Genomic DNA, 27,143 nt, shown 5'->3' with positions numbered 1-27,143 from the left:
TATTGAGAATAGCTCAGACAATGAAATAGGCATTTTCACAATATTGGCAGGACTGCCACCCACCATATCACTGAAAGTACAAAAGTGCTTTACACATACCATCATAGTCACTTGGGTCCCAGAAGTCATAATCGTTATCACCTGTTGAAACAAACAATGAGTGTGTTCATGAGAGATGCACGTGGCGATGACGTTCACCAAGCTAGTATGTCAGTTCGAATGCAGTTTTGATTTAGTGCTGAAGTGCAGTGCCCAAGTCGTTGCGAGACATTTTTTTTTAGGAACGAAAAGGTAGTGCATCAGAACCGAGTAAACACGAATGTCAAGAACGTCTTATTACCTTAATCTATGGCACATCGTAAGTGGGTGCTTTTATTATTGGGCATCTGATTGCAAGCTACCATTATCGTATTACAATCTCCTCATGGCAGATCATTAAGTGACTGTTTTCGATAAGCGGCTACGATTGTTTGACGCATTTCACAACACTTCAAGAGTTACTCGGACAGACGTTGCTGTTACTAAAACCACCGCTACAGAGTGCCAACCAACCGTTACTATTCATAAATGCTGCTTTTAGAAGCATTCATGCAACGTGTGCAGATCTCAAGCAGGCAGAGGCCATAAGGTCTAAGCTCATGCTAGCCACAAGAAACTAATTATGAGAAGGGCGTAATCTAAGTATTGCCACGTTCCATTTACCAAGTTTTTGTTATCGTCCCAAAACACCACACGATTCTCAGCGCAAACGGCGCCTGCAGTTTTCGAGAAGGTTCCGGACTGCAGTAGATCATTTCGGTAAGATCACGCCCACTCTGCGAACTGTACAGATTATTCTGGAACCTACGCCACCGCCAGCGATAACGCTAGAACATTCGACGGCAAGAGTATAAATGCCGACGCGCTTCGCCGCTTGTCAGTTGTTGATCGAAGGCCGACGCTCCGTTCGCCGCTATCAGTCCGAGACTGCTATCTGTGCGAGACTGCTGCTGTAATTGGACTTTCCGTTTACCGGGCACAGGTTCGCCCAAATAAACAGTTAAATCCCAACACGAAGTCTCCTGTCTTCGGCCACGTCATGACCCCGTGACAGTATATGTTATCATTCATCATCACCATCATCTGCCTTACTATGCCCACTGCACGTCAAAGGCATCTCCCATACTCTGCCAGTCAACTCATCTTGTGCTCACTGCCACCACTTTATACTCTGAAACTTTCTAATCTCCTCTGCCCACCTGTGTTATCAATAGCCTAGTGCAAATAGTAAATTTTTATTTCAAAGGGAATATCAATTTCATTCCAATAATTTCATATCGAATTTGGATAGTATAGAAGAATTTCACCGACATACTTCACAAAAGCAACCATGAGCACTGCAGTTGTCGCTGTGTTTTCCGTAGAGCGTGCAATATAAAAAACTGCATACAGACAAGCTGTCATGGTCATTTGTGCAGGAAGGCGCAAGATGTAATAAGTTTTTCTCCCCCCCCCCAGTTTTCTGTTTATAAAACCAGTCGAAAGCAATTAGTCGCGCCTATAAGATGCACAAACTTCTCTTCGATGCCAATTCTTTGCTCATGTTTTGAAGTGGCTTACCCAGCAAAAATGGTTAGCTTTGTCAAGCATTTGTAATATATGATGAGCCACATCGTACTTTTTGGAATAAGCTTTGTATAGAGGCATAGCGAGCATATTTACCGCATTGTCATATGCGAGGAATTTTTCATCTTAGCCACTGTTGGTATAACTGCAGAAGCCTTAAACGTGTCAAATGGACTTAATTACACTCGCCTGAACTACAGGTGGCACTCTGTCACCGAGCACGTTTCTGCGGTTCATTAAAGCAGAAGTGAATGCAAGGATGACTTTGGCAATGCTTTTCCCGATTGTGTGTGGTTGCAATGAGACACCCGACACAAGTGTACCGGGCAAGGCTGTTTTGGCTGCAGTGAGCTTCGCGAGATTTTCGCGTCTGTCGAAATTCGCAGAAAAACTGCATTCCGAAAAACGTGCAGAGCCTGTTCGTAGGCTGTACCGCATTATCCATAGCATGTTGTTGAGGCATTAGCATAAGCATATCACAGAAGACAGTGCTGCTAAGATCACCTTTGACATATTTATGAATACTTTTCCTGGCACATTATTTACATGCAAGGATTAACTGTAATTATTCTTAACTATGTATTTACTGCATGCACACCCAAGATCCTTTTAAATTGCTTGTCTGGGTCAGTCATTCTTGCACCAGTTAAATTAAAACATAGACAAGCGGCCTAGACTCCCACAAAAGCAATTACATTTTTCAAATGAGACATCCCCCGCCGTTATGTTACCTCTTCTTTTGACAAGGTTCTGGCTACACGCCAACATGGCTCATATGTTCATTTCAGAGTACTTTTTACAGTCGCTGCAACTTCCTCTTTTGTGGCCACCAGTTGTAAACACGAAAGAAGTGCTCTAATGAGCGGGGCTTGGAGGCAGCTTTTGCACCTGCAGCACCAGTTGTCACATGATCATAGCGAGCTTTGATCGAAGATGGCTGGGCAGAGCCAATGCACCACGACGTTGCTACAATAGCCCCACCCATATCGATGGTGCCTACCCCTGTTTACAAACAAGGCGTAGGTCTGTACGTCATCTATTATAAGAAAAATGGGCATACTCGTGATGACCCAATCATCCTGCACAATCATTTTAAAAAATTGAAACGAGGCCTGTAGAAATGCCATTTCATCGCGATAGGAATTATACGGAGTCTCAACGAAATTTCGTCGTTGAGGTCACTGTCATGTTCCTATGTATAAAGTCCAAATTTATCAGATTCCCCAGAGCATCGCACATTCAACCGGTGGGTAATGCTACACAAGCGGAGGTGACAAATGTGGTTGAAGCAGAGTTCAAATAAGAGGGCCCCTCTCAGTCGTTTGTAGGACCTGTGCAATAAGATCCCCTCCACCTGTTAGACCTACCACCGAATGCTCAAGCAGAAAGGAAACGCCTCGCTTTACTTCAACACTGATGAAAACACCTGAGGCGTGGGGGTTCGCTCGAGCAGAAACTGCGAACTTGGATTTTACAGGCATTGTTGCTACATTGCTGGCACGTGCGTCATCTCGCTATCTTGGCAGCCATCAACAGGCGGCTCATACACCCTTTTACATGTGGCACTCCCAACTTAAAGAGACTGAGCAAAAAAAGTACCTGAAGCATATTCACTGCAACGGTGAAGTAATAAATGTGATAGGAATAATTTGTTGCGGTGTAGCTAACTGTTTTGAATCTGATCTTAAAATGCTGGTGTAATCTCAATATGGCCATATTCTATTACACCAGCATTTTGAGATCAGATATAAACAGCTAGCTTGCAGCCTTACTTCATACACCACTACGAATTGTAGCTATCGCATTCGTTACTTCACCCTTGCAGGGAAATGTGCGGTGAAATTGACTTTTAATTGAAGTGGGAACAACACTTAGTAGTAGCAGGATTAGACTTTTGGTACAATGCAAGTGTAGTGAGGAAGAGAGAGACGACGAGTTTCTGTGCTTGTTCTGTGTTGCTGTCAGACGAGATGTGTGTTTCAGTCAGACAGGCGCTACTCTGACTGCTAAGTCACACTGCTTTCACAATAAATTTTTATACGACACAAGTGATCACCTGCAAAATATTTACTATACTTAGAGCATATGAGCTGGTATAACAAGCTTTTAAATTTAAGAAATGATAAATCAATGTGAGAGATGGTTTAGCAAAACTTGAAATTTGGCTAGATAGTGCATACTTGACAGGGCATTATGATCGTAAAAAACGCACATTCACAAGACAAGAGAATAGGAAGCACCCGTCCAGTCCTCTTGTCCTGTGAATGAGTGTTTTTTGAACTCAAAATTTCCGGTCAGCCAATGTGAGGATTAATATGTTATATTCGTGTCACCTTGAAAAACCACTTAGCGAAAGTGTGAATTTCCTCTGAATGTGTTTTCACGGCTTAGCACCCTTTCACCGTAGTGAAACGACCTTTGCAAAGTGGTTTCATTGTGAATAAATGTGCACTTGGATGCTTTCATGGCTTAGCACCGCTCTGATGCAGTGAAGCCACTTTTGAAAGAGATTACATTTGGAGACTTATTCGTTCATTTCGAATAGTTCAAAATTCTCGATATTTTGAATTCAAATTGAAGCGAATTTGAATACTGTAATATTACTTCGAACATTTGGAGCGTTCGAATATTCTCACAGACTGATTATCAGACCCTGGGATGATGCGATTGGTCACAGGGTATTTTACTGCAATACTGCCCGGTACTTGTGCGCAGGATTGCACGAGGTATTTCAACATAGTATTAAATTTGATACTTATATGTAGAGATATACGACATGATTAGCAAGTGGTGGATGGAAAAGTTTGCATATCTGGAGCTTTGTCCCACTGATCAAACGAGTGGCACTTTTCTACGACGAGCTCTCACAGTCGCATCTCTACTTGCATAGTTTCTGCGACATTGCCAGCCAGTTATGAAATGCGGCCAAGATTCTCACTTTTAATCGTATGAATTCTAGCGAGTGTCCAAACTTCAGTATTTGTTAGCTTAAAAAAAATGCAAGAAAAGTAACTATTCCTACATATCTGAAAATTACATTTCATGGAAAATGGAATCCCAGACACGCCTAAACTGTCAACTTGCTGATGGCAGTTGCCATCAGCAAGTTGACAGCACCAGCAAAACATTACGCACCGTCAGAAGACACTCGGTAAGCTACAAGACTAGCACCAATGGCCATAAAGAAGCAAGACTGAACCCTTCCTGCTTCAGAGTTGGGAAAGCGTAATCAACAAAGCTTCATCACTGATCTCAGCCGTAATAAGGCTTATGCATCTTTTTGAAGAAATCCAAGCAAGGGAGCACACAATAACAGTTATATGATGTAGGCACACTGCAAGGACACAAACTTGCTAAGTATTTGGGTAAAACGAATAAAAAAAAGGGGAGATGGGAGCCCCCATTTTTTATAAACGTGTCCATTGCACATTCCTATCTTGCACAGAAAAGATCTTGGAACTCTGAGATGAACACTTTTCAGTAATTTTGCTTCAGCAAAAATTTCAAGCTTCAAGCCATGCAACAAGAAACTTGACAACAAAGCAGCTGGTGCTCACCAGTTAGTTGGATGTTGTGCCTTGCAATAAATGAAAGCACTAGCAATAGGTGGCTCAGGGTTCAAGCAAAACATAAGAGCTTCATGCAGCATAACAAGGGAACGCAAAACAGACAACAAGACACATCCAGCTTTCATTTGCCTAGACTTTATTCATCATTCAACACAAGTCCACAGCAACAAAAGAATCCCATGTGCAACATTTGATAGCTTCATAGTATTAACACACGACTCCAAGTTCAGCACTCATTTACAGTGCGAAATGAAATGACCTAGAAGGGGGCACTGCTTGCACCTCACTGCTAACGCCAGAGTGCAGATAAAATTCTGGAAACTTCTGGATCTGTCCGATTAATCCCAAAGTTACAACAATGCTTTTACAACCAGCCAAACATCCTAGTTCTTTGTGTAAAAAAAAGGAGGCTCGAATCATGTTTACGATTCAGTAATAATGAGTCCAAAGCTCATTTTGGCTCCGAAATGAACATACGTTTTTGATAACATCAGTGGTGCAACACACAGGCACCTCAACCTCCAAGGCAGACGGGAGTGCTCATTGTTGAATGCGAGAAAAGAAGATAACATGTTCGCACATCTAAGTGCAGCCAAGATGCAAGGCAAGTTACGTGGCGGATAAAACAGGCACAACGTTGATGCGCGCATTGGAAATCAATGTAAACATGGTTCAGGCTAGAATCGATGTGATCAAAGTATTTCCCCGAAAAAAAAAGACGAGAGCCAAGTATTGCAAATGGTCAGAATATATATAGAAGCCCAACCGTTTTTCAATAACGGTTTCTGGCTGCCTATCCTATGAAAGGAAACTTACATAAGTTTGTTTTTGTGAACAAGGAATTGAAGTTATCAAGCGTAGAAGCTTGGGCAAGTTGGTAGGACATAACTGAATGCAGGAACAGCGCAACCTAGAAGTAGTTACTTTGTAACTATGGAAGCGAAAAAAACAAGGACAGAAAAGAGTGCTGACTTTCAACAAAGATTTATTTTCGGAGTGGTGTACATATATAGGCGAAAAATGAGAAAATTAGGCATGCGTAGAAGGGTGCAGGAACAACCACTGCAATACAATGTCAGCAAAACTCTTGTCTCTTGTTGAATGGGCTGAAAACAAATACATATGTAACTTAAAAAACGTCGAGATACGCAATCTCTTTTTGCAACAACGCAACCGATGGGCAACTTACACATTTACCGTCAAACTTGTTTATTTGATAAGCTTCGATTATCTCACGCGTGGCCTGCGAGCTGTGCTTGCTTAATACCTCGCAACGCTCAAAAACTGGCACGCAGCCGCAGTCTCGGCAGTGGATTCCGAGGTGTCCTTGAACTACGTTGTGTACATTGTTATTGTGCTCTCTTAAACGGTCATTAAGGCACCTTCCGGTTTGCCCTATGTATACCATTACGCACTGCTCCAGTGCTTAGAAAAATGCATTAATTCGTTTGGGTGGATAAACTTCCAGAATGCGTCAGGTATGCCAGTTCATGGTTTTCTGGAATTGCTTTCATTTTATTTAAAGTCAACGGTTGCGTCTTGGAATGAGCAACATTTAATTAAAAAAAGTGGCGTTTGCATAGGTTCCTGGTTGGCACCAGTCCTGAGTGACATCTTTTTCGTGCATAAGGATCGCCACATTCAAAAAGATCTCAACTTGTCTCTCGTTGTGAAGGTCTGTAGGTTTGTTGATGATTTCATTGTATTTATTGATTGTTTGGATACTGTTTTTGAAGTTATTGTCCTTAGTCTTCTAGATTTGTTTAAGAAGCACTTGTATCCTCTTGAACTTACGCATGAGTTACCGTCTGGAAATTCGATTAGGTTCTTGGTCCTAACACTCTGTCTTAGAAGTAATCATTTGTGCTGGCTGTTTTCACCGAAAAGTGGTAAACCCCTTTTACCTTTCCCCTCAGCACATTCAAAATTGGTGAAAAGGGGTATCATTAAAGATTGCCTGGTAAACGCTCTCAAGAGGTCATGCTCGCACTCGATGCAATGCAGTTTCAAAGCACAGGTAGAGCGCCTTTTAAGCGCTGGTTACTCGAGCGCCCCGATTTCTGCGGTTGCGGAAAAACTTTTCAAGCAAATTAAAAATCAAGGAGGGCGATCTCAGCCTCAAAGCGCATCTATTTCTATGAAATGTGTTGCAGTTCCTTATCTGCATAACGTGTCGCATCGGCTGAAAAAAATTGGTAAACGCGCTGGTGTCACTGTTGTTTTTTCCGCCCCAGAAAAGCTTGCAAAGCTTTGTAAGCTGGTGAATAATCCAGCTGCTATTAGAGGAAGATGCACAGTGAAACACAGAACGCGCTTTGTACCTTGTGTTATTGGTGTCGTATATCTCATTCCGCTTTCGTGCGGAATAGTATACATAGGGCAAACTGGAAGGTGCCTTAATGACCGTTTAAGAGAGCACAATAACAATGTACACAACGTAGTTCAAGGACACCTCGGAATCCACTGCCGAGACTGCGGCTGCGTGCCAGTTTTTGAGCGTTGCGAGGTATTAAGCAAGCACAGCTCGCAGGCCACCCGTGAGATAATCGAAGCTTATAAATAAACAAGTCTGATGGTAAATGTGTGAGTTGCCCATCGGTTGCGTGGTTGCAAAAACAGTTTGCGTATCTCGACCTTTCTTTAAGTTACATATGTATTTGTTTTCGGCCCATTCAACAAGAGACAAGAGTTTTGCCGACATTGTATCGCAGTGGTTGTTCTGCGCCCTTCTACACATGCCCAATTTTCTCATTTTTCGCCTATATATGTACACCACTCCGAAAATAAATCTTTGTTGAAAGTCAGCGCTCTTTTCTGTCCTTGTTTTTTTGCTTCCGTAGTTACGAAGTAACTACTTCTAGGTTGCGCTGTTCCTGCATTCAGTAACGAATTGAAGGTCAAGTAACGCCCATCTTTCACAACATCCACTAGGTGCTTTGTTTAGCAGTGCATAAAGTGACTTGATGTAGTGTGATGTTAACTGTCTTCATGAAATGTCCTGCCGCATATTATTTGGCCAAAGTTCTGCATCATGAAAAATGATCAGCATGTACGAAAAAGACCACACATCTGGTAACATGACTTGCGCAGGGCAAAGTGGTGGTATCATGTATGTGTCAGGATCTGTGAACACAGACTTGGGAATTCAGCAGGCCATGGGCAGGCCAAGCAAGCGGTTTCCTAATAACTACCACAAGTGGACGCAGCGCGAAGTAGGTGGCACGGGAGACTGCTACAATGTTAGCGGAAGAGGGGCAGTGAGCTAGTAGGGTATTAGTCCAGTGGTGTGAAAAAATTTTATTTTCCTCGGAACTAGAACAGAGCATGTCACCTCGCTCTTCCTTCACCATAAATCATATTCATCCTCCTGTAAGAATTCCTTGAATGCCAATCTATCCGAGCTCTCGTATTCTTCAGTGTACGCATTTTCCTGGTCAAATGCTAGTTCCTCCGCGATTGCATTTTCCTGGAACGCGATGCCGCTTTCAACTTCATTTTCCTGGAATAAGATTTCCTCCATGATTGCATTTCCCTCTACAATTGCATTTTCCTGGAATGCAATTTCATCCACGATTTCATTTTCCTGAAATGGGATTTCATCAGATATTGCATTTTCCTCCGCGATTAGGTTCTCCTCGGGTAGGTAGTCATTCCAAAAGTCATCATTGTTGTCAAAGTCTGCGCTGTTCATGCCTGACACAGCACCAGCAATGAGGCTGTCAACCATCAGCTTATCGTCTGTGGGAGTAGACAATCACTCATGTTAGAAACGCATCCCTTTGCGAGTGGTTTGAAGAACAAACCTGCATGTGTACGCCTACGTGATACAAGTACGTACATGCATTGTGCTCCAATTCAATCATAAGTTGAAAAACAGCTTCCTTTATCAAAACTCTATATCTGGTCTACCTAGGTAAAAGCTATACAGAGTTGTAATTTATTTTTTACAAAAGGGCGAAATAGTACATTTCAACAAGCTGAACAAAAATGCATGCTGATACGATTTCACTAGAGGATATCCCACTTTAAAAAGAGACTGACAAGAATAATGTTGATGAGCAATAAAAACATCGGAAAACAAACTCATGACCGGTATAGACAACACCTGATCAAAATAATGCAAAGGGCATTCAAGCAAGGTCGTCACTGAAATGACACTTCTCAGTAAACTTTAGACTGCCTGCACAGCCTGTATATGAGCAGTATGCAATGCTTTTGAGAGATACAAACAACATTGTATAAAAAACACCCTGGACTGTTACTGAGAACAGCTTTTATAATGAAACGGGCATTTTTATACTGTCAACACAACTAACGCTTACTGCGTCACTGAAAGTACAAAAGTGCTCCACACTTACCTTCATAGTCACTTGGGTCAAAGTAGTAGTAATCGTCAGCATCTCCTAAAACGAACGGGTGTGTTCATCAGAGATGCATGCGGCGATGACGCTAGCTAAGTTAGCTTGAACGGTACCTAGTTACACATGCAGTTTTTATATTATGCTGAGCTGCACAGCCAGAGCAGTTGTCTGACACATAGAACAGCCTGATGGGCTTGTCGGTAGTGCATAAGTCGGGACAGTAGCGCAAGGAATTGCAAGGATGACAACAGATCAAGACAGGACATAGGATTGTGCATTAGCCCTCTGACCAGTCTTAATCAGTTGTTTTCCGGTGATTTCTTGCACCACTGCTGCGAGTTATGATGTATTTCTCATGGCGCTACAGAACTGGGTAAAACGCTGTAACTTCTAATAACGGGCTACTGTCGTGGCATTGAAATCTTTATATGGGAGACCTTAACAGGCTTTTGCGATGGGGGATGACAATGGTCTGGTGCATTTTACTGCGCTTCAAGAGCCACTCGGACATACAATGCTGTCACTAGAACCACCACTGTGGAGTGGAAAGTGGTACTCCCAATAAGCACTGGAGTTCAAACGTGGGTCACGTCAGCTCCAGCTTTTTTCATGACTGTGAGACGCCAGTTGCTTTGAGACCCTCGAATCCTTATATAGGAAGAACCAGTTCTTGGAGAGGCATCTGTGGATACAAGAATCTCAGGTGGGGAACACTTTCTCGAGATTTTACTGCCAAATGTCTCTACCTCCGACGTGTGCGAACGCTAGGCCTAGACACAGTGAGGACTACAGCCCCTCGTCACCGGCAGGGACAGCAGACGTAAACTTTAATGATGCATGTTCCCACTATCCTAAAGAGACTCGACACGAGTTTTAACCAAGAGGACAACGATTAAAAGACATCGGACAAGAAGGAGATGCTGGTGAACTGAACGACAACGAAAACCCAGGCAATGGCCCACGCCAAAAAGACCATGATAGTACAAACGGATGGACATGCATTACATACAAGAGGAAGAAAGACCTCGAACGCAAGGCGCGTGATTGGGCGGGGAGAATTTCTCCTCGCCCAACCCATGCAGTAAATGCACACGTCTCGGCACCGAATGAGACTGCCAAAGCATAATACGAAATGTGCCTCTGAAGTACACACAAGAATACCTTCTCGAAGCTCTGGTAATCAATAGGAACCCATCACTCATAGATGCCAAGAGACTTAGAAGTACAACGACGATTATACTCCTTTTCAACGGCTACAAGGTGCCGACATGGGTGTATTTCAAGAGCACAATCACTAGAGTCTCACTATATAAGAAGCAGATAAACTTCTGTAAGGGGTGTGACAGACAGACACAGACTAGACGTTTGGCCACGCCCAGAGAAAAAACTGTGTACACGATGCGACATGCGCAACCCAATGCAAGAGCACGACTGCAAACCATGATGCAAACTTTGTGGAGAAGGTCACCCCACAGCAGAACGACTGTGCAGGGCTAAATTAAAGACATTGTACATAGTGAAACAATGTAGACGGGCAGCCAGGGCCGAAGAGGAAATTTATCGTGTCCACCAGATGCCCCCCCCCCCCCCATCTCAGCCAAAAGCAAGACTGGCGACAAAAAGCAGGGGAACATCGAGGTCCAGGTCCAGATCCAAAAGAAGATCACGACTCAAAGGCAAACCCAGGGAGAAGACGCTTGCCGGAATCTGCCTCTGGGAGAGGTCCACATGGCGAAGGGGGAGCCAGCCACTCAGGAACACGACCTACGCAAGACACCACCTGTGTCACATAATCCTGCCTGCCAAGAGCCAATGGAGGAGGCTAAGCAGGGTAAAGACAGGCCGGCGTATTTTGGCACCAAGCGAAAAGTCCAGGCAGAGAAGCCTAACGAACAGGAAAGTGTAAACCATGATGTAAAGAGACCTAGGTCCAGCACAAAGAAAACAGACATCTTGGAGAAAATTATCAACAAGCTGTCAGAAAAAATGGATACAATGTTTGAAGTTTTGGCAACACGAATGAACGAAATTGAAAAGACAGTACAAGCGCAAAAATACGAAACTATTTATGAAGCCCTAGTGATGAAAGTTAATAAAATAGAAAAGCAGATACAAGCACAAGTTGACAGCCAAGTGTCACTAGCTTCATAGGCAAATGCATCCAACTTTGCAAACCTTGGTGCCCCACGACCTCAGGTAAGGCCCACAGGTCAAGGACGCAATGTTTGTTGCCCAGCTACGTTTGCACATGATGGCTAAAAACAAGAAAGAGAGTCTGCATAAATGGCAGTTGAACTGCCGTGGCTTTGAGAAAAAACGATCGGTATTAACGCTTTATTCGCAATGCCCGCAGCCTATAGGTGGCGTTCGCTCGTCACTCTCAGCGCGTTGACAACCATCTGCGTCCAATGAAAAATCCTCGACGTCAAGACGGTTTCTTTAAACATCACTGCTGAAAGCAATCTGGATTCTCTCTGTCGAGCGACTTCGGTAGCACCAACAACGCATCATTGCACAACCCCAACATGGCATCACTCAGTACGTTTATATGGGTGTGCGGAGAACATTTCGCTCCGACACCAGGCAAGAAAAGAATCGCTTGCAGTGTGCTGACATCTATCAACGAACGTAAAAAAACAAGCGGCGCAGCGTAGGCCAAGGTTTGGAAGCGCAAATCGTGAGCCTGCGCTACTTTCTGCTTGCAATGAAAGTCATGGGATTCATGCACTACAAAAAGCACTGGCGAATGCTATACGCACGTAAAACAAGGCGAGTTTCTTCTGCAAAGGTTAGACAATAACATTTATCTACCCAACCTGGCTGCAGAAAATCTTGCGAAGCTGATATGTGTACTCTGCAGGCTATAATCAACAAGCGCGAGTTGCCACGTATTTTAACAAACATTTCTCCCCTCGCAAGAACGAATTAAATTTATTGTGTCAGGGACGGTCCGGTAAATTCACTAATGCACGCAACATACAAAGTGATTTGTGTTTGTTTCTTGCTAACACGTTAACACTGAGGCTCACACCGCCGAACAAGGGAGCATTGGGAGCGTCTGCCTACTTCAAAGGACGCTCCTGAATTACGCTAGGCGGCGCGGCACTCTATGAACATTGCAAATATCGCAAAAATGCAGCCGCCGAAGCTAGGATTTATTCCCGTGACCTGCGGGTCAGCAGCAGAGTACCTTAGCCACAAGACCACCACAGTGGGGCAACACACATTCACAAGACAAAAGGACAGGAAGCAACCGTCCTGTCGTCTCGTCTGCAAATGAGTGTTGTTTGCACTCGAAATTCCCTGTCAATCAATGTGAGGATTATTACGTTATGCTCATATAACCTTAAAAAATGACTTCATGGCAGTGCGAATTTCCCTGGATAGGCATTTTCATGGCTTAGCATCCTTTAACCGTAGTGAAGCCACCTTTACAAATTTCATTGTGGACAAATAAGCACTTGGATGCTTTCATGGCGTAGCACCCTTCTAATGCAGTGAGGCTGCTGGGGTTAAATGTGGCGACTTCACTTCTTTATTTCCAATAGTTGAAAACTTTCTATATCTTAAATACGAATCGAAGTGAATTTTAATACTCTAATATTCCTACGAACATTTGGAGCATTCGAATATTCACAAAAGACTGATTATCAGACCCTGTGATGAGGTGAATGGCCACAGGGTATTTTATTTTACTGCAATACTGCCCGGTTCTTGTGCGCAGGCTTGCACGAAGTACTTCAACGTAGTATAAAATTTCATACTTTTCATACAAGAAATTTCATAATTTCATACAAACAAAAACATTGCGAAAAACAAAAGGATTTGGGAGAGGGTTCTCAATCGCAAGTGCCAACATAAGCGTTGCAATCTTATAGTGTCTAGGAGCGGCCAAACACACAAGGGTAGAGTTTTTCACTAAGGTGAGAATCTGAAAGGATCAACGCCAACTAGCAGAATCTATCTTTTTCAGTCAAAACAACTCGCGACTGTCTTCCTGGGACATACGTGAATGGAAGGGACGGTGCAGCTGGCTGCCGCAAAAGTGCGGGTTGAAGTTTTGCTCACAACTGGGTTCTTTTGACAGGAGTGCTAGAACGCGTCTGGCCCCTTTTTATTGTGATAGCAATTATATGGACAGTCCAAGCTATTCTTTTGCCGTCGCCATCCCCGCCACCCTTCACAGTATATGTATACGTATCGATATATATATGAACCCTCAAAGAAAAAAAAAAGAGCCGCCCGCGCTCTGCGCCGAGCTTTTGTTTCTCTCGCATGTACTTTGCCCCATGGATGGATGCCTGAACACGCACACTTATCCTTTGGTGGGGGAATCGTGTGCTTTTGGCTTTCACTGAAACGAAAGCGTTGGTGGCCGGGCCCACAAAGGTCACTTTGGTCTCTGCACAGGCCCCTTTTGCGAAAACGGTGCGCTTTTCATACACAGCGAGGTATAACAAATAACTGGGACACTTGTTAGTTTGTACCCATCTGTACCTGTGATTACGTATCGAGCTGTAAACGTTATTAGTTCGCTCTCGTCCTGCGAGTATCGTTTTCGTGCATCATTTGTGTGTGAGCAGCGCGCTGCACGTTTCGATCTGCTTGCCGTTCTCAGCGTTACATTCCAAGTGGTTGCTGTGGCATTTATTGCTTCACCCTTGCGGCAAAACTGTGACATTTTTTTTACTTTTTACATATTCACTGCCTTTAACCTACCGCTGTATGCCCTCGGAGTTCGTAGATCGCTATCGCGTCGCCGCGACCGCAGTTTTGTGTGCAGTGGCTGCAGCAAATCGTAGTTAATTTTACGATTCCCATGCACTTGGCTGTGCACGCGCCTTCAAAACTAAGTGGTTTTATGCGATTTGCAATAGCACCTGCCACAGTTTTGTATGCACAGTTTGGGGAAAGCAGCGTTGCTTTCACTTGCACACGTTCAGGGTTCTGTCAGTTAGTCGTAGCATATACATGATCATGTCAAGAGTGACCGCGGTTTTGTCCACAGCGGTTGTGGCAACAACAATCACACGCACTGTAGAAGACAGTGCGTGCGCCGGTCGCACACATACTTTCGAAGCACTGAGTACACTGCTCTCGGCCTTCGTTCGATGGTTTCCCTACCAAAATTCGTATCACCCGTCGCGATTAAGAAACGTGTCCGGAACATTCAAATTGAGGCCCAATGAACACAGTAAAATTTGGCTGGGGAATTTCAAGAATTCGTATCTGCCGTGGTTTCGCATCACTGAGATTATACTCTACGTTTACAGGAACGCCTCTTAAACTCATTTATAATAAAATGGGGTAGGTTCGAAAAGCCTAGAGCGGATTGGGCTGCTTTTTTGCCAATGCGGCCAGATCACGCACAGAAATTTCGATTTCCAGAAGATTTTCATGACAACAGTACAACCGGAAAAAAACTCAAAATCCGAGAGTCTCCCGGCCAATCCGGAAGACTTGGCAGGTATGCCATTCGAAATCAATGTAAACATAGTTCAGGCTAGAATCGATATGATCGAAGTATTTCCCCGCAAAAAAGACAATAGCAGAGTATTGCAGAAGGTCAGAGTATATTAAGAAGCCCAACAGTTCTTCAATAAAGGTTTCTGGTTGCCTAGCCTATGAAAGGAAACTTGCACAAGTTTGTTTTTATGAACAACGAATTGTAGGTCAAGTAATGCCCATATTTCACAACATCCATTAGTTTCTTTGCTTAGCAGTGCATAAAGTGACTTGATATAGTTTGATGTTAATTTTCTTCATGAAATGTCCTGCCGCGTATTATTTGGTCAAAGTTCTGCATCATGAAAAATATCAGCATGTACGAAAAAGACCACACACCTGGTAACATGACTTGTGCCGGGCAAAGTGGTGGTATCATGTATGTGTCGGGATCTGTGAGCACAGACTTGGGAATTCAGCAAGCCATGGACAGGCCAAGCAAGCGGTTTCTGAATAACTACCACAAGTGGACGCAGCGAGAAGTGGGTGGCACGGGAGACTGCTACAATGTTAGTGGAAGAGGGGCAGTGAGCTAGTAGGGTATTAGTCCAGTGGAGTGAAAAATTTTATCTTCCTCTGAACTAGAAGAGAGCATGTCACCTCGCTTCCTTCACCATAAATCATATCCTCATGTAAGCTTTTCTCGAATGACATTCCACCCGAGCTCGCATATTCTTCAGCATACGCAATTCCCTGCTCGAGTGCTAATTTTTCCACGATTGCATTTTCCTGGAGCACGACGTCGCTTTCCTTGTCAATTTCATTTACCTGGAATGAGATGTCATCTGCAATGGCACCTTCCTCTACAATTGCATTTTCATGGAATGCAATTTTATCTGCGATTGAAATTTTCTCGTCAACTGCATTTTCGTGAAATGCAATATCACCAGATATTGCGTTTTCTTCCGCAATTGCATTTTCCTCCTCAATTAGGTCCTCCTAAGGTCGGTAGTCATCCCAAAAGTCAACCTCGTCGTCAAAGTACAAGTCGTTCACGAATAACACAGCACCACTTATCAGACCATCGTCTCTGGGAGTAGACGGTCACTTATGTCTGTAACACATCCCTTCGCGAGTAGTTTGAAGAACAACAACCGTGCATGTGTATGCCTCCGTGATACAAGTACATGCACTGTGCTCCAATGCGATCACAGGTTGAAGAACAGCTTTCTTTACCGAAACTGTACATTTGGTTTACCTAGGAAAAATTTATGCTGAGTTCTTTATTTATTTTTATTTTATTTATTTATTTTAATTTATTTCTTAGAAAAGAGCGAAATAGTACATTTCAACATGCTGAACAAAAATGCATGCCAAGACGACTTCACTGGAGGATATCCCACTTCAGAAAGACTGAGAAAAATAATGTTTATGAGCAATAAAAACATCGCAAAAGAACTCATGACCAGTACGTACAACACCCCATGAACACAATGCAAAGGGCATTCAAGCAAGGTTGTCTCTGAAATAACACTTCTCAATAAAATTTAGACGGGACAGACTGTATATTAGCAAGTATGCAACGCTTTTGAGAGAGACAAACAGCATTGTATAAAAAGTGCCTTTGACTGTTACAGAGAATAGCTTTTATAATAAAACGGGCATTTTTGTCAACACAACTAACGCTTACTGCGTCATAAAAGTGCTCCACACATACCTTCATAGTCACTTGAGTCCACGTAGTAGTATTCGGCAGCATCTGCTGAAACAAATGGGTTTGTTTATCATAGATGCATGCGACAATGACACTAGCCAAGTTAGCTTGAACGTTACCCAGTTTTATGTGCAGTTCTGATTTTGTGCCGCACTGCACAGCCAGTGCGGTTGTCTGACATACAGGACAGACTGATGGGCTTGTCGGTGGTGCATAACTCGGGACAGTAGCACAAGGAATTGCATGGACAACAGATCAAGACGGGACATAGCACCATACATTAGCGCTTTGCCCAGTATTGATCTGTTGTTGTCCTGTGATTTCTTGAGCCAATGCTCCGAGTTATGATGTACTTTCTCGTGCTGCATCAAACTGGGTAAAACGCTGTAACTTGTAATTAAGGGCTACAGTCATAGCATCAAAATCTTTATATAACAGACCGTAGGCGGGCGTTTCTGACCCTGTGTGACAATCGTTTTGTGCATCTTACAGTGCTTTAAGAGCCTCTCGGACACACAACATGGTCACCCAAACCACCACTGTGGAGTGGAAAAAATGCTACTCCCAAGAAGCACTGCTTTCAGAAGCGCTTATGAAGCCCGTGTACAAGTCTGCAAAAAGGTTGAGGCCAGATAGTCCCAACTTACACAAGTAGCAAGACATTGATTAGGGGAAGAAAGTACTCTTGGAACATGTTACGTCCCAAGATGATTCGAGTGGCCACACGGTATTTTGCTGTGTCACTGCCAGAATATGGGCACTTCAGTTTAACCACATTTCAATAAAATCGTTATTGCCTCAGCTCTTGAGTGCTTAAACCTAAAGTAGCTAGTTACAGCTTGTTTTGCAAATAAAGTAGCCGGTTGTACACACCTAGTTACCAAACAAAATGTGATGTGAGAAAATTGGAGCGAGCATGACAGAGTACACAAAATAATCACGAGATAGAAAAACTGCCAAGAAAGATGAAGTGGCTATAAAATTGAAAGCATAAAAAAAAAATGAAGGGGGAAGGGGCAGTTTTATTAGAGTGAAACAACGAATGCCATAGCAACAAATTGGAATAGTATATGAAGTAAATCTAGCAGCTAACTACTCGAGCGTTTTTCAAGATGCTAATCTAACGTAATGTGGCCACAGCTACATTACATTACGGTGTATTCGGTTGGCAAGCCCGGTTCTCTGGCTTGCAGTTGGGAGATCAGAGTGAAGGTTACAATAAGAGTGGGAGGTGCAGTCTATCAATCGAACGCACCAGCCATCTTGGAGGCCTGCCTGCAACACCATAGCGCGGCAGTCATTGAATAATCGAGTCATGTGCGACGTCAACGAGTGGCACCGTCCAGCTTGACATACCTCAATACGAACTTGTCTGTATCGATTTGGCGATCGTCATTGCTTGAACTGTTGCCTTTAGGGCTTTTGGTCGCGATCTGCTGCGAAAATCCGCTTTACTGATTTTCGCACCTTCAGTAGCTGCCTCCACTTAGGGTGGCACAGTTAAGCCTTGCTGAGTGCACAAAAACAGCTCGGACACAATCTAACAGACCCACAAGACGTATCAAACCATGCCCGTGCAAAGGTACAAGCAGCCTGATGATCCATGTCAAGCCAGGGTGCGCGTTCTTAATGTCTGCAGCTCACGTCGAAGCATTGCAGCCCCCGAACCCCTCTAGGTTCCATCATGGACCTTTCTCGCGATGGAAGACGGCTGGCCTGTTTCTACGCCACTTGAGCTATGGTGGTCAGTGGCACTTGCACAGTCTCACTCACACATTGAATATACAACATGTGAGGTTATGTTCTAGATTCCGACATCATAAAGAATATCAAGGCAGTGGCTGAATTGCACCGGGGATGTCCACATTAATAACCACAGCAACAGACAAAACAAGACACATGCAGCCTTGAGGCATGCACACACGTACCATCGTGGAGATCCCCGTCATAGTAGTCGTCGGCTTCTAAATCTGCGTAATAAGAAAAGGAAGGGATAAAATCTTTATTGGAAAGCCCTAAATTATTGATTTCAAAGTACTAGTAGTAGTAGTAGTAGTAGTAGTAGTAGTAGTAGTAGTAGTAGTAGTAGTAGCAGTACACTCAAACCTCATTATAACGAACCGAGATATAATGAAATATCGGTTCTAACAAAGTGATTGAAAATTAATCTTGCAATAGATATGGTGTTAGGGATAAACCTTTGTAACAAATTTTTGCATATAACGAACTTGATTTTGTAAAAGCTGTAACTTTGTTATAACAAGGTTTTAGTGTAGTAGTAATATTGATGCTTTAACGTCTCAAAACCATGACATGATTATGAGAGACACCGTAGTGGAGAGCTCCGGAAATTTTGACCTCCTGGTGTTCTTTTAACGTGCACCTAAACCTAAGTACATGGGCCTAAATCATATTGGCCTCCTTTCTTTTCCCTCTATTTTCCTTCCTTCCTTCGAAAATGCAGGGGCCGCAGCTCGGATTATTCATTTCAAAGTAATGTTAGGCCATGGGTACTTGGTGGAATTTCAGACACATCACAGGAAGAATGCTCGAATGATCACAACAATATCGATGAACAGAAATGAACAGCAGTTATACATTTACACGAAACGAAAAGCTATAAAGGTGTGTGGGCGGCTACAACGATTCTTCTGCGTTATGGTATTTGTGTACCGGCAAGAGAGACACAAAATGAGATCACACAGTGCAACAAAGTTCACTTGTGAAACTTCTTTGCTGTTTTCATCAGAGGTTATAAGACACACTATTGGATAGAGCTCTAGAGTGCCACATTAGCTCGTATGGCGCATGAGTAAGGCTCGCACCCGACTGCAGTCGAACCCTACTGCCGTGAACTCCTGCTAACATGAATTCTCGCTTGGATCAAACAACACGTGAGCATTTTTTTTTTGGTTTTATATAGACTCAATGAAGAAAAGTCCGTAAATACTGTTCTGTGTAGACGTTACTTGGCAGTGACTGATTACTAGGCTTGTGTGAACATTCGAGCACATACAGTAGTCAAATTCGCTTTCAATTAAATTAAATTTACAAAAATTTTTGATGCATTTAAATAAACAAACAGACATTGTCAAACCTCATTTATTGTCAAACTTCATTTTAACAAACTTGCACATTACACAAAATTAAGTTCGTTATATCTGAAAATTCTTTGTTGAAGATATATTCCTAACACCATTGCAAAACTATCCTTCATTTACTTCATTTTGACCAACCTTGCGTTATATCCACGTTCGTTATATCGAGGTTTGAGTAAACATAAACAGCATGTAACCGCCCAGCACAAAGACTGTTTCACAGCAGTGGATGGGTGCTGTACTGTGAGCACACCTAACCAGGGACACTTGCATTCTGCATTGAAAGCCAAATCCTGCTACTATTTGAGCTTGTTTCTGCTTCCTGTGAACATTTGCACACGCCCTTTTTAAATTAAAAATATGTATATTGTGTAAGTTAGTTGAGTCATAAGTACAGTGTAACTTCAATTATACATCCCCCGATTTCGAGACGACCTGCATTTTACGACGAATCGGTTTAGTCCTGGCGAACTCCCCATAAAAATAATGTATTAAAAACCTTGGTTATACGATGCACTTATACGTCGACCCCGAAATCTTACGACTTTCAGATTTCGTCGGGAAGAAAAAACCACCTTTACTCGAATCAAATATAGACCAACTATTCACGAGTGCAAAATAAGAACTTGGGTACCCCAAGAAGGACTACAGAAAAAATAGTCATCTTCATTGAACGGAAAGTTTATTTTCCCGGAAGTTCATGCACTTCTACACACCTCAATCGCGTGCATACGTATCTGGGGTCGTTACCTAGTCAAGCTCTATCCAGATAGAGTAGGTTCAGCTAACCAAAAAGCTGGCACTTTCAGTCCGTGGAAACATCTCTTGCCTCTGTCACATTCGAAGTCACTGGTTTGCACCCGCATATGGGCACGACGCAGCTGCTTTCACCGTGAAAAATTACTTTCAATTGACGTCAATGTTCATAACAGCGGGACACCACTAGTTGCACTTTACAAGGCAACAAATTACAATGCCCACGAACGCATCGTATGTAAACTCCCGTCGCCATTATGCGTTAGTGATAACACTGCGTCTGACTCTTCTGATGGGAGGCTCACGGCAACAAGGTTTCGTTCTCACGCGCAGGCAATTTCCGGACTTTATATATCGGTAGAAAGATGCTCGTTGGATTTGATTGTTTTTAAGGCTGAAAATAAAGATTCGCTCGGACCTCCTTCAACTAATTATTGCTGCCATTAGCTACCACTCGCAACAATAATTTAATATACCCTCCTTGCAGAGGCAGAAAGTCGTGCCGTGGGCTTATTCATGCAGTCTGTACCAATTTTTTGGGCAAGGCTGAGTGTTGCGATCTATAATTTTAATTTTTTGATTATACGACACCTGGGTTATACAACGGTTTTGCGTAGTCCCCTAAAAGTTGTATAATCAGGGTTCCACTGTATGTTCATTTTTCTTTATGACATGTGAATGTCAAAGAATTTGAATTCGACTTGAAGTTACTTGACCGAATCACCATTTGCTTCGAACCTAAAATTAAGTACTATTTGTGCAATCCTAATAACTACTGACAACAAAAAAAAAAGTAAAGACCCCTCCCCCTTCCACTCAAGTTTTGCTTTAAGTAAGCGACCCCCTCCCTTAAATGAACGGCTAAATTCGCTCCTAGCAACAGCGAAGAAATAACAAAATCCCTATGAGAAGAAACACTCACGTATGTCTCCAGACCGGTGGCCTTCCCAGCTGTAGTCACTGTAATCGATTTTTAACTTGCCCTTGCTGTCTGTGGCAGCGTCACTTCGTTCAACGGCTGTTCCTGAAGAAGAAATATCAGATTAGTGTAACAATGTTTCTCACCTGTAATAGCCACAAACAATGTACTTGTCTGCAGAAAACAGATAGTTTGTTCCATAACACAAGGTAACTGACATTTTCTCTTTCCTCGTTTTTTTTTTTTTTTCTGCAGAGACCAGTTACAGTAGAATCTCGACGATACGAATTCGAAGAAAGCACACAAAATATTCGTATCATCCCGCTTTCGTATGAATAAAAATTAGTTGACGCTGACATTGAACATAAACAAGAACTTTATTGGCAACTCCTCCTTGATGAAAAAAGTCCATGACGTTCTTCTCTCAATAAAGTGTCGCGATAATTGATATGTGGGGTTTAACGTCCCAAAACTACCATATGATTATGAGACTCCGTAGTGGAGGGCTCCGGAAATTTCGACCACCTGGGGTTCTTTAACGTGCACCCAAATCTGAGCACACGGGCCTACAGCATTTTCGCCTCCATCGGAAATGCAGCTGCCGCAGCCGGGATTCGAACCCACGACCTGCGGGTCAGCAGCCGAGTACCTTAGCCACTAGAACACCGCGGCAGGGCAATAAAGTGTCGCGGTTTCCTCACCCATGCTGCTGGCGCGACAAAACTCATCGGAAATTCACTCACTTCGCCGTTTAAGCTGCCGGAAAACCACGCTACGAAGAAAAATCAGTCCTGGAGAGTTCACACGGAAGAATTGAGCGAAAAACGCCAGAGCAACCGAAAAACCACGTCCGGATGCGTTGAAAACATTCGCACCTCCTGCCCCTCAAACATGCCACCGCCACCACCACTTGAGAAGTCGTTCCATTTTGCCCGCTTCCTGAGAATTTGTGTTCGTACGAAGTCCTAGTCATGCAGGCAAAGTACTGAAAAGAAACAGCTTACGCCTTTACAAACGTTGTTTCGGAAGGTACGCCAGCAGAAAACACGAGCGGACGCAGCAGCCGCGACGCGTATTCAACCAACAATGCAAAAAAAAAAAAAAGAGACACGTTAGGGCATGCTGACTTCCACTTCCAATGTTCTCAGCGATTGTAATCTAAACCAGGCTTTTGATGAATGCGTCCTTGTCATTGCCATGAGCTTTGAGGTGCTGCACGGGTAGTTCGCGATAGCAGCGACACGATCCATCGCCGACGCCATTGCCGCCATGTTGAATTAGAGGCTGGTTGCTTACATCATAGATTTTCCTATGGTTTACATCACGTGGTTTGAGAGCAGCCAGTGTAGCCAAGCCAGTGTAGCCATAGCAGCCAAGCAAAAACGGCGATCTGCTATCGTGTGGCGGGAAAATTGGTCTCGGGCTGATTTTTTCACATCGGCCTCGCGACATGTTTTTCCGGCCACTAAGGCAAGGAAAATTCCGGCGAGCTTAGCCGCACTCACTCCTTTCAAGGCCAAAAGTGAACAGGCCTTCCTCTCACAGACAAGCCACATTGCGCCGCTGGCGTGTAGCGGTCCATCACTTCTTCGTATCATCCGCATTGGCTGGGGAAACCATTCGTTTAAAAATGAATCAGGGCGCATTTTATAAAATGTAGTCCATCGAAAGCAACCTTAAATTTCGTATCACAGCGAAATTCGCAGCAACTGTAATAGTATCATCGAGACTCTACTGTGCAAAAACAATAATTTTTGCAGCACTTCAATACGATCATATGAAGCCCTGACTTACTGTACGTCACTTGTGTTTCTGGCATCTTGACCGCTGTCATTATGGCGATAGAAGAATGACAATGTCACTTGATAAACAGTGATAACAAGTTACTTTCATTCTCCTGAAAAAGTTTTTCGCTGGGCTAGTTGGTTTGTAGTCTTTATACTGAACAAAAGTTTTGCCGTGACGATCTTCAGTCAAACCTGAAAGACTGAGGAGTTGAAATCGATACACACAACCTTCATATCAGGCAGAAACTAGAGAAAGAAAATGAATTTAATGGGTTCACAGACTTCTGTGTGTAGAGGACACACCGTGAACTAGAGGAGGTGACGTTAGAACCGCCGAAAATGAGGATCCAAACAATGGCAGTCGTGGCCGACGTCTCTCAAACCGCTCAACTTGCATTACGGTGGGGACTCAACACAGGACAAGCAATACTAATGTGCGTCCTGTGTTTCAGCGTTTTTGCTCTAATGCACGTCAAATCTGCACTATTCAACATGCAATACCACTGCCTGCCTCAGGTTAATCCAACTAACACTATGTTCAGCCACATCGTTTCTTGACAGTACTGTGGAAGCTACAGAACCAAGGGACATGCCTGCTACAGCACCATCAAATAGTACTCAAGTTCTCCAACACTTTTCTCGTTTAATTGATTGATTGATATGTGGGGTTTAACGTCCCAAAACCACCATATGTTTATGAGAGATGCCGTTGTGGAGGGCTCCGGAAATTTGGACCATCTGGGGTTCTTTAACGTGCACCCAATCTGATACTTTTCTCGTTTGCCTAGCTGAAACGAATGCTGTTTTATTTATTATAAATCTTAAACAGTGCAACAAGTCGTAGGTCAAACAGTTACTGTTCACTTTGCCCTTCCTTTGCTTTTCATTATTTGGACAAGACCACCTTTTCAGCACAGTTATTTTCCAAAATAAACATCTAGTGGGTCAGAGTAGAGTCGCAAATGCACTGTGAAGTTTCCCAAAAACAATGTGAACATAATAAGACACTAAAATGTACACTGAACAATCCACATGTTTTCCTCATTGGCATTAGTTGCGTACACATTTTTCTAATCGTGCCAATGATACACGTGAGAAACCGAAATCAGAAGCAAGTAGCCGCACTGCTTGCGGAGCAACACAAATGTGTGGAAGCCTGGCCTTCGTAGCCTTTGATAAGGAGGCGGAGCTTATCTTGAATCTCAAGGTAAGCTGTCCCAAAGCTTGGCAACTTTTTGTGGTTAACACAAACACGTCTGGCTGTTAGGCAGCCGAGAGCAAAACAGGCTCGAACTTGCCTCCGACAATCACTGTCAGGACGTGTGGCCGCTCGGCAACCATTGCTGCACAGGCTTCCATGGCCGGAGTCGACACGAGCTCGCAGCCACTGATGTCAAGTAGCCTCAGGTCACGGCACAATTCCACCAACGCCTGCACACCTGTGAGACACATTGCCATTGAGTCGTGCACGATCCGCCACCAATTTTCATTTTGTGCATGCTGTACAACAACAATGTCAACCAACAACCCATTGTATCGGTAGCCCAGGAATACACTACCAACCAATGCGCACGAGGTACATGAACACATGTATCGAACTTTTTAAAGCCTGTGGCCTAGGACAACCACGCCCCTGGATTTTGCAGCAAAAGCGGTTTTTGTGCACAAGAAGGAATGGCGGCCCCTCTTTGGCTTCAATATCACCTCCATGGAACGATAAGTGCCCCGCGCTACCTATTTGGTAGCGGGGAGCAGCGTTAGGTACTCCTCGTTAACCAGTAGCGTTAACCAGTAACAAGGTTCCCCACATGGGTAGCATGGAGTAGACTGGCTCAACTACATTAAAAGCGGAGAGACGCAGCTACTGACCGATGTCAGCATTTACGCGCTGCATAGTTACCATGGCTGCCACGTACTCACACCTCTGCATTCCCTCATTCGTGGTAGCTATAAAACTCATCCCCACCAGCGCCTCATCAACCTATCGAAAAAATACACTTTCATGCTGATAGCTCATAAAAATATGCTTAAAATATTCTCCAACTTTCTTTCTCTTGTAATTTTGCTGGAAGTATTTAAAATTTATTCAATTCAATTCACACTCACACTTCAATATTCAATTCACACTCACACTTCTGTAATTTTAAACACTTGGGTGTAACTATAACAGATAAGTTGAGCTGGCGTCCTCATGTCGATAACATCTGTCAATCAGCATGTCAAAAATTGTGCTTCCTACGAAGGAAGTTAGGCCGAGCCACAAAAGATGTCAAGCTGCTTGCCTACAAAACGTATATCCGTCCGAGATTAGAATACGCTAGCGCTGTGTGGAGCCCACACCAAAAGGTCTTAAAAAATAAATTAGAACGCATTCAGAGAATGTCAGCTCGCTTTATCTGCTCCAAATATCAAAGAAGGAATTCTGTTACTGAAATGTTAAAAGTATGTAAATTAGAATCGCTAGAATTAAGAAGGCGGAAACAGAAGTTGAAACTTCTTTTTCAGATCTTGCATGCCGGGGTGAAAATAAACAGGGATGATTATTTGAAGCATTGTTACAAAAGGTTTCCAAGAACAACATGCACTACATTCATACAACCAATATATGCTCGAACAAATATCTTCCGATTTTCCTTCTTTCCCAATGCTATTAATATGTGGAATGAATCACCGAACGATATGGTTCAAAAAAAGAACTTTGAGTGATTTTGAGGTTGCTCTTGATAGGCATTTCATTGAGAATGTATAGTTATCAGTGTTCATGTATGTGTTTCCTTAGAAATGTTTCATTGGTCATAGAGATTATGTTGTAAATATATTGAGTGAAAAAGCATGTAACTGTGTTTCTCATATAATTATGCTATATGTTAGAGTTCATCTTACGATTTTTCAAATATTTAATTTTGTGCAATTCAATTCTTCACCCTCCCTGTAACGACCTTCAAGTGAGGGTTAACAGTATGACAAATAAATAAATGAATATACGGATTCGCTTTAAATTTTCTATTCGCGAAGCTCTAGAAAAAAAAGGAAAGCATTTAATGTCATTGTGCATGCATTTGTAATTTCTTGCTTCAACTTAAAGGGCGTCAGAAAAAACTTCGAGCAAGGCATGCAGTCACTGGTCAGTTTTGTGAATACTATATTTACTCATGCAATCCTCACATTTGCATAATTCTCGCACCCCCCATATTGCCCAAGAAAAATATGATTTTTTCAATTTATTTTTCGCAAGTAATTATGGCAACTTGAAAATTTGCAGCCGAAATGTTGTCTGCTCTTAGCCACTGATTATGATAGCAAACTAAAGCCCCTGAATAAAATAAAAGTAATGACAACTCCTCTCTCCTTCTCCTACACCAGCGTTCGCTCTCTCTTCATTCGACCATGGCTTGACGTACGCAGGGCATAGCTCGCAGACGCTCTCCGCATCTAACGCTGTTGCTGCTCGGGCTCTTCAGTTGGTATTTCGGTGAGAGTTTTTTATGTTATTACCGACTGCCGAAACACAGAGAGGGCATCGTCAGATGGACAGACAGAAAAACTTTTTCGGTAAGTGTGTTTTGACCCCCTTCATTCCTTGAACCACCGCGTGGTTCCACGCCACGTCTATACGGCCATGCATGCCTTTCGCCGTGATGACATCGGCAGCTCGAGTCAACGCAGCAAGCTGCAATGCCGGGCCAGAGGACATCAATATGTTGTTGCACTTGGGTGATGGTGATAAACAACCGCGCGTCACAGCAGCCTTTATCGGACTGCTGGCAGAGGCGGATAGCTGTCAGCGGGTTGACGTGCAGAGAAAAAACGCTTTCTCAAAGCAACTTGTGCTGCAAAGAAAATCTGATTTTATTATTCAAATAATGGGGCAATTGCACACCAGTACGTA

At 43.2% G+C, this 27,143-nt stretch overlaps 1 protein-coding gene across 8 annotated transcripts in view; it reads right to left on the bottom strand.

The window, feature by feature from the left end:
- LOC119172058 (putative RNA-binding protein EEED8.10) overlaps positions 1 to 27,143 on the bottom strand; it is a 102,773-nt gene that overhangs the window by 2,495 nt on the left and 73,135 nt on the right. For 3 of the 8 annotated variants that reach the window (XM_037423033.2, XM_075889988.1, XM_075889987.1), the window contains exons 15-20: positions 24,553 to 24,693; positions 21,471 to 21,572; positions 18,623 to 18,664; positions 16,698 to 16,742; positions 9,533 to 9,577; positions 8,452 to 8,912 (exon numbers count right to left, since the gene is read on the bottom strand). In XM_037423033.2, the coding sequence (XP_037278930.2) occupies positions 8,518 to 8,912; positions 9,533 to 9,577; positions 16,698 to 16,742; positions 18,623 to 18,664; positions 21,471 to 21,572; positions 24,553 to 24,693 (770 nt within the window). In that variant the 3' untranslated portion in view covers positions 8,452 to 8,517. Of the gene's footprint in view, positions 1 to 99; positions 142 to 8,451; positions 8,913 to 9,532; positions 9,578 to 16,697; positions 16,743 to 18,622; positions 18,665 to 21,470; positions 21,573 to 24,552; positions 24,694 to 27,143 lie in introns of those variants that run through there. The other 5 variants (XM_037423050.2, XM_075889989.1, XM_037423041.2 and 2 more) reach the window with 5 other exon arrangements.

The sequence above is a fragment of the Rhipicephalus microplus genome, chromosome 3 (assembly GCF_043290135.1).
Source record: "Rhipicephalus microplus isolate Deutch F79 chromosome 3, USDA_Rmic, whole genome shotgun sequence".
NCBI classification, from domain to species: domain Eukaryota; kingdom Metazoa; phylum Arthropoda; class Arachnida; order Ixodida; family Ixodidae; genus Rhipicephalus; species Rhipicephalus microplus.
The sequence above is the reverse complement of the archived record's forward strand: the minus strand, read 5'-3'. Positions and strand labels throughout refer to the sequence as shown.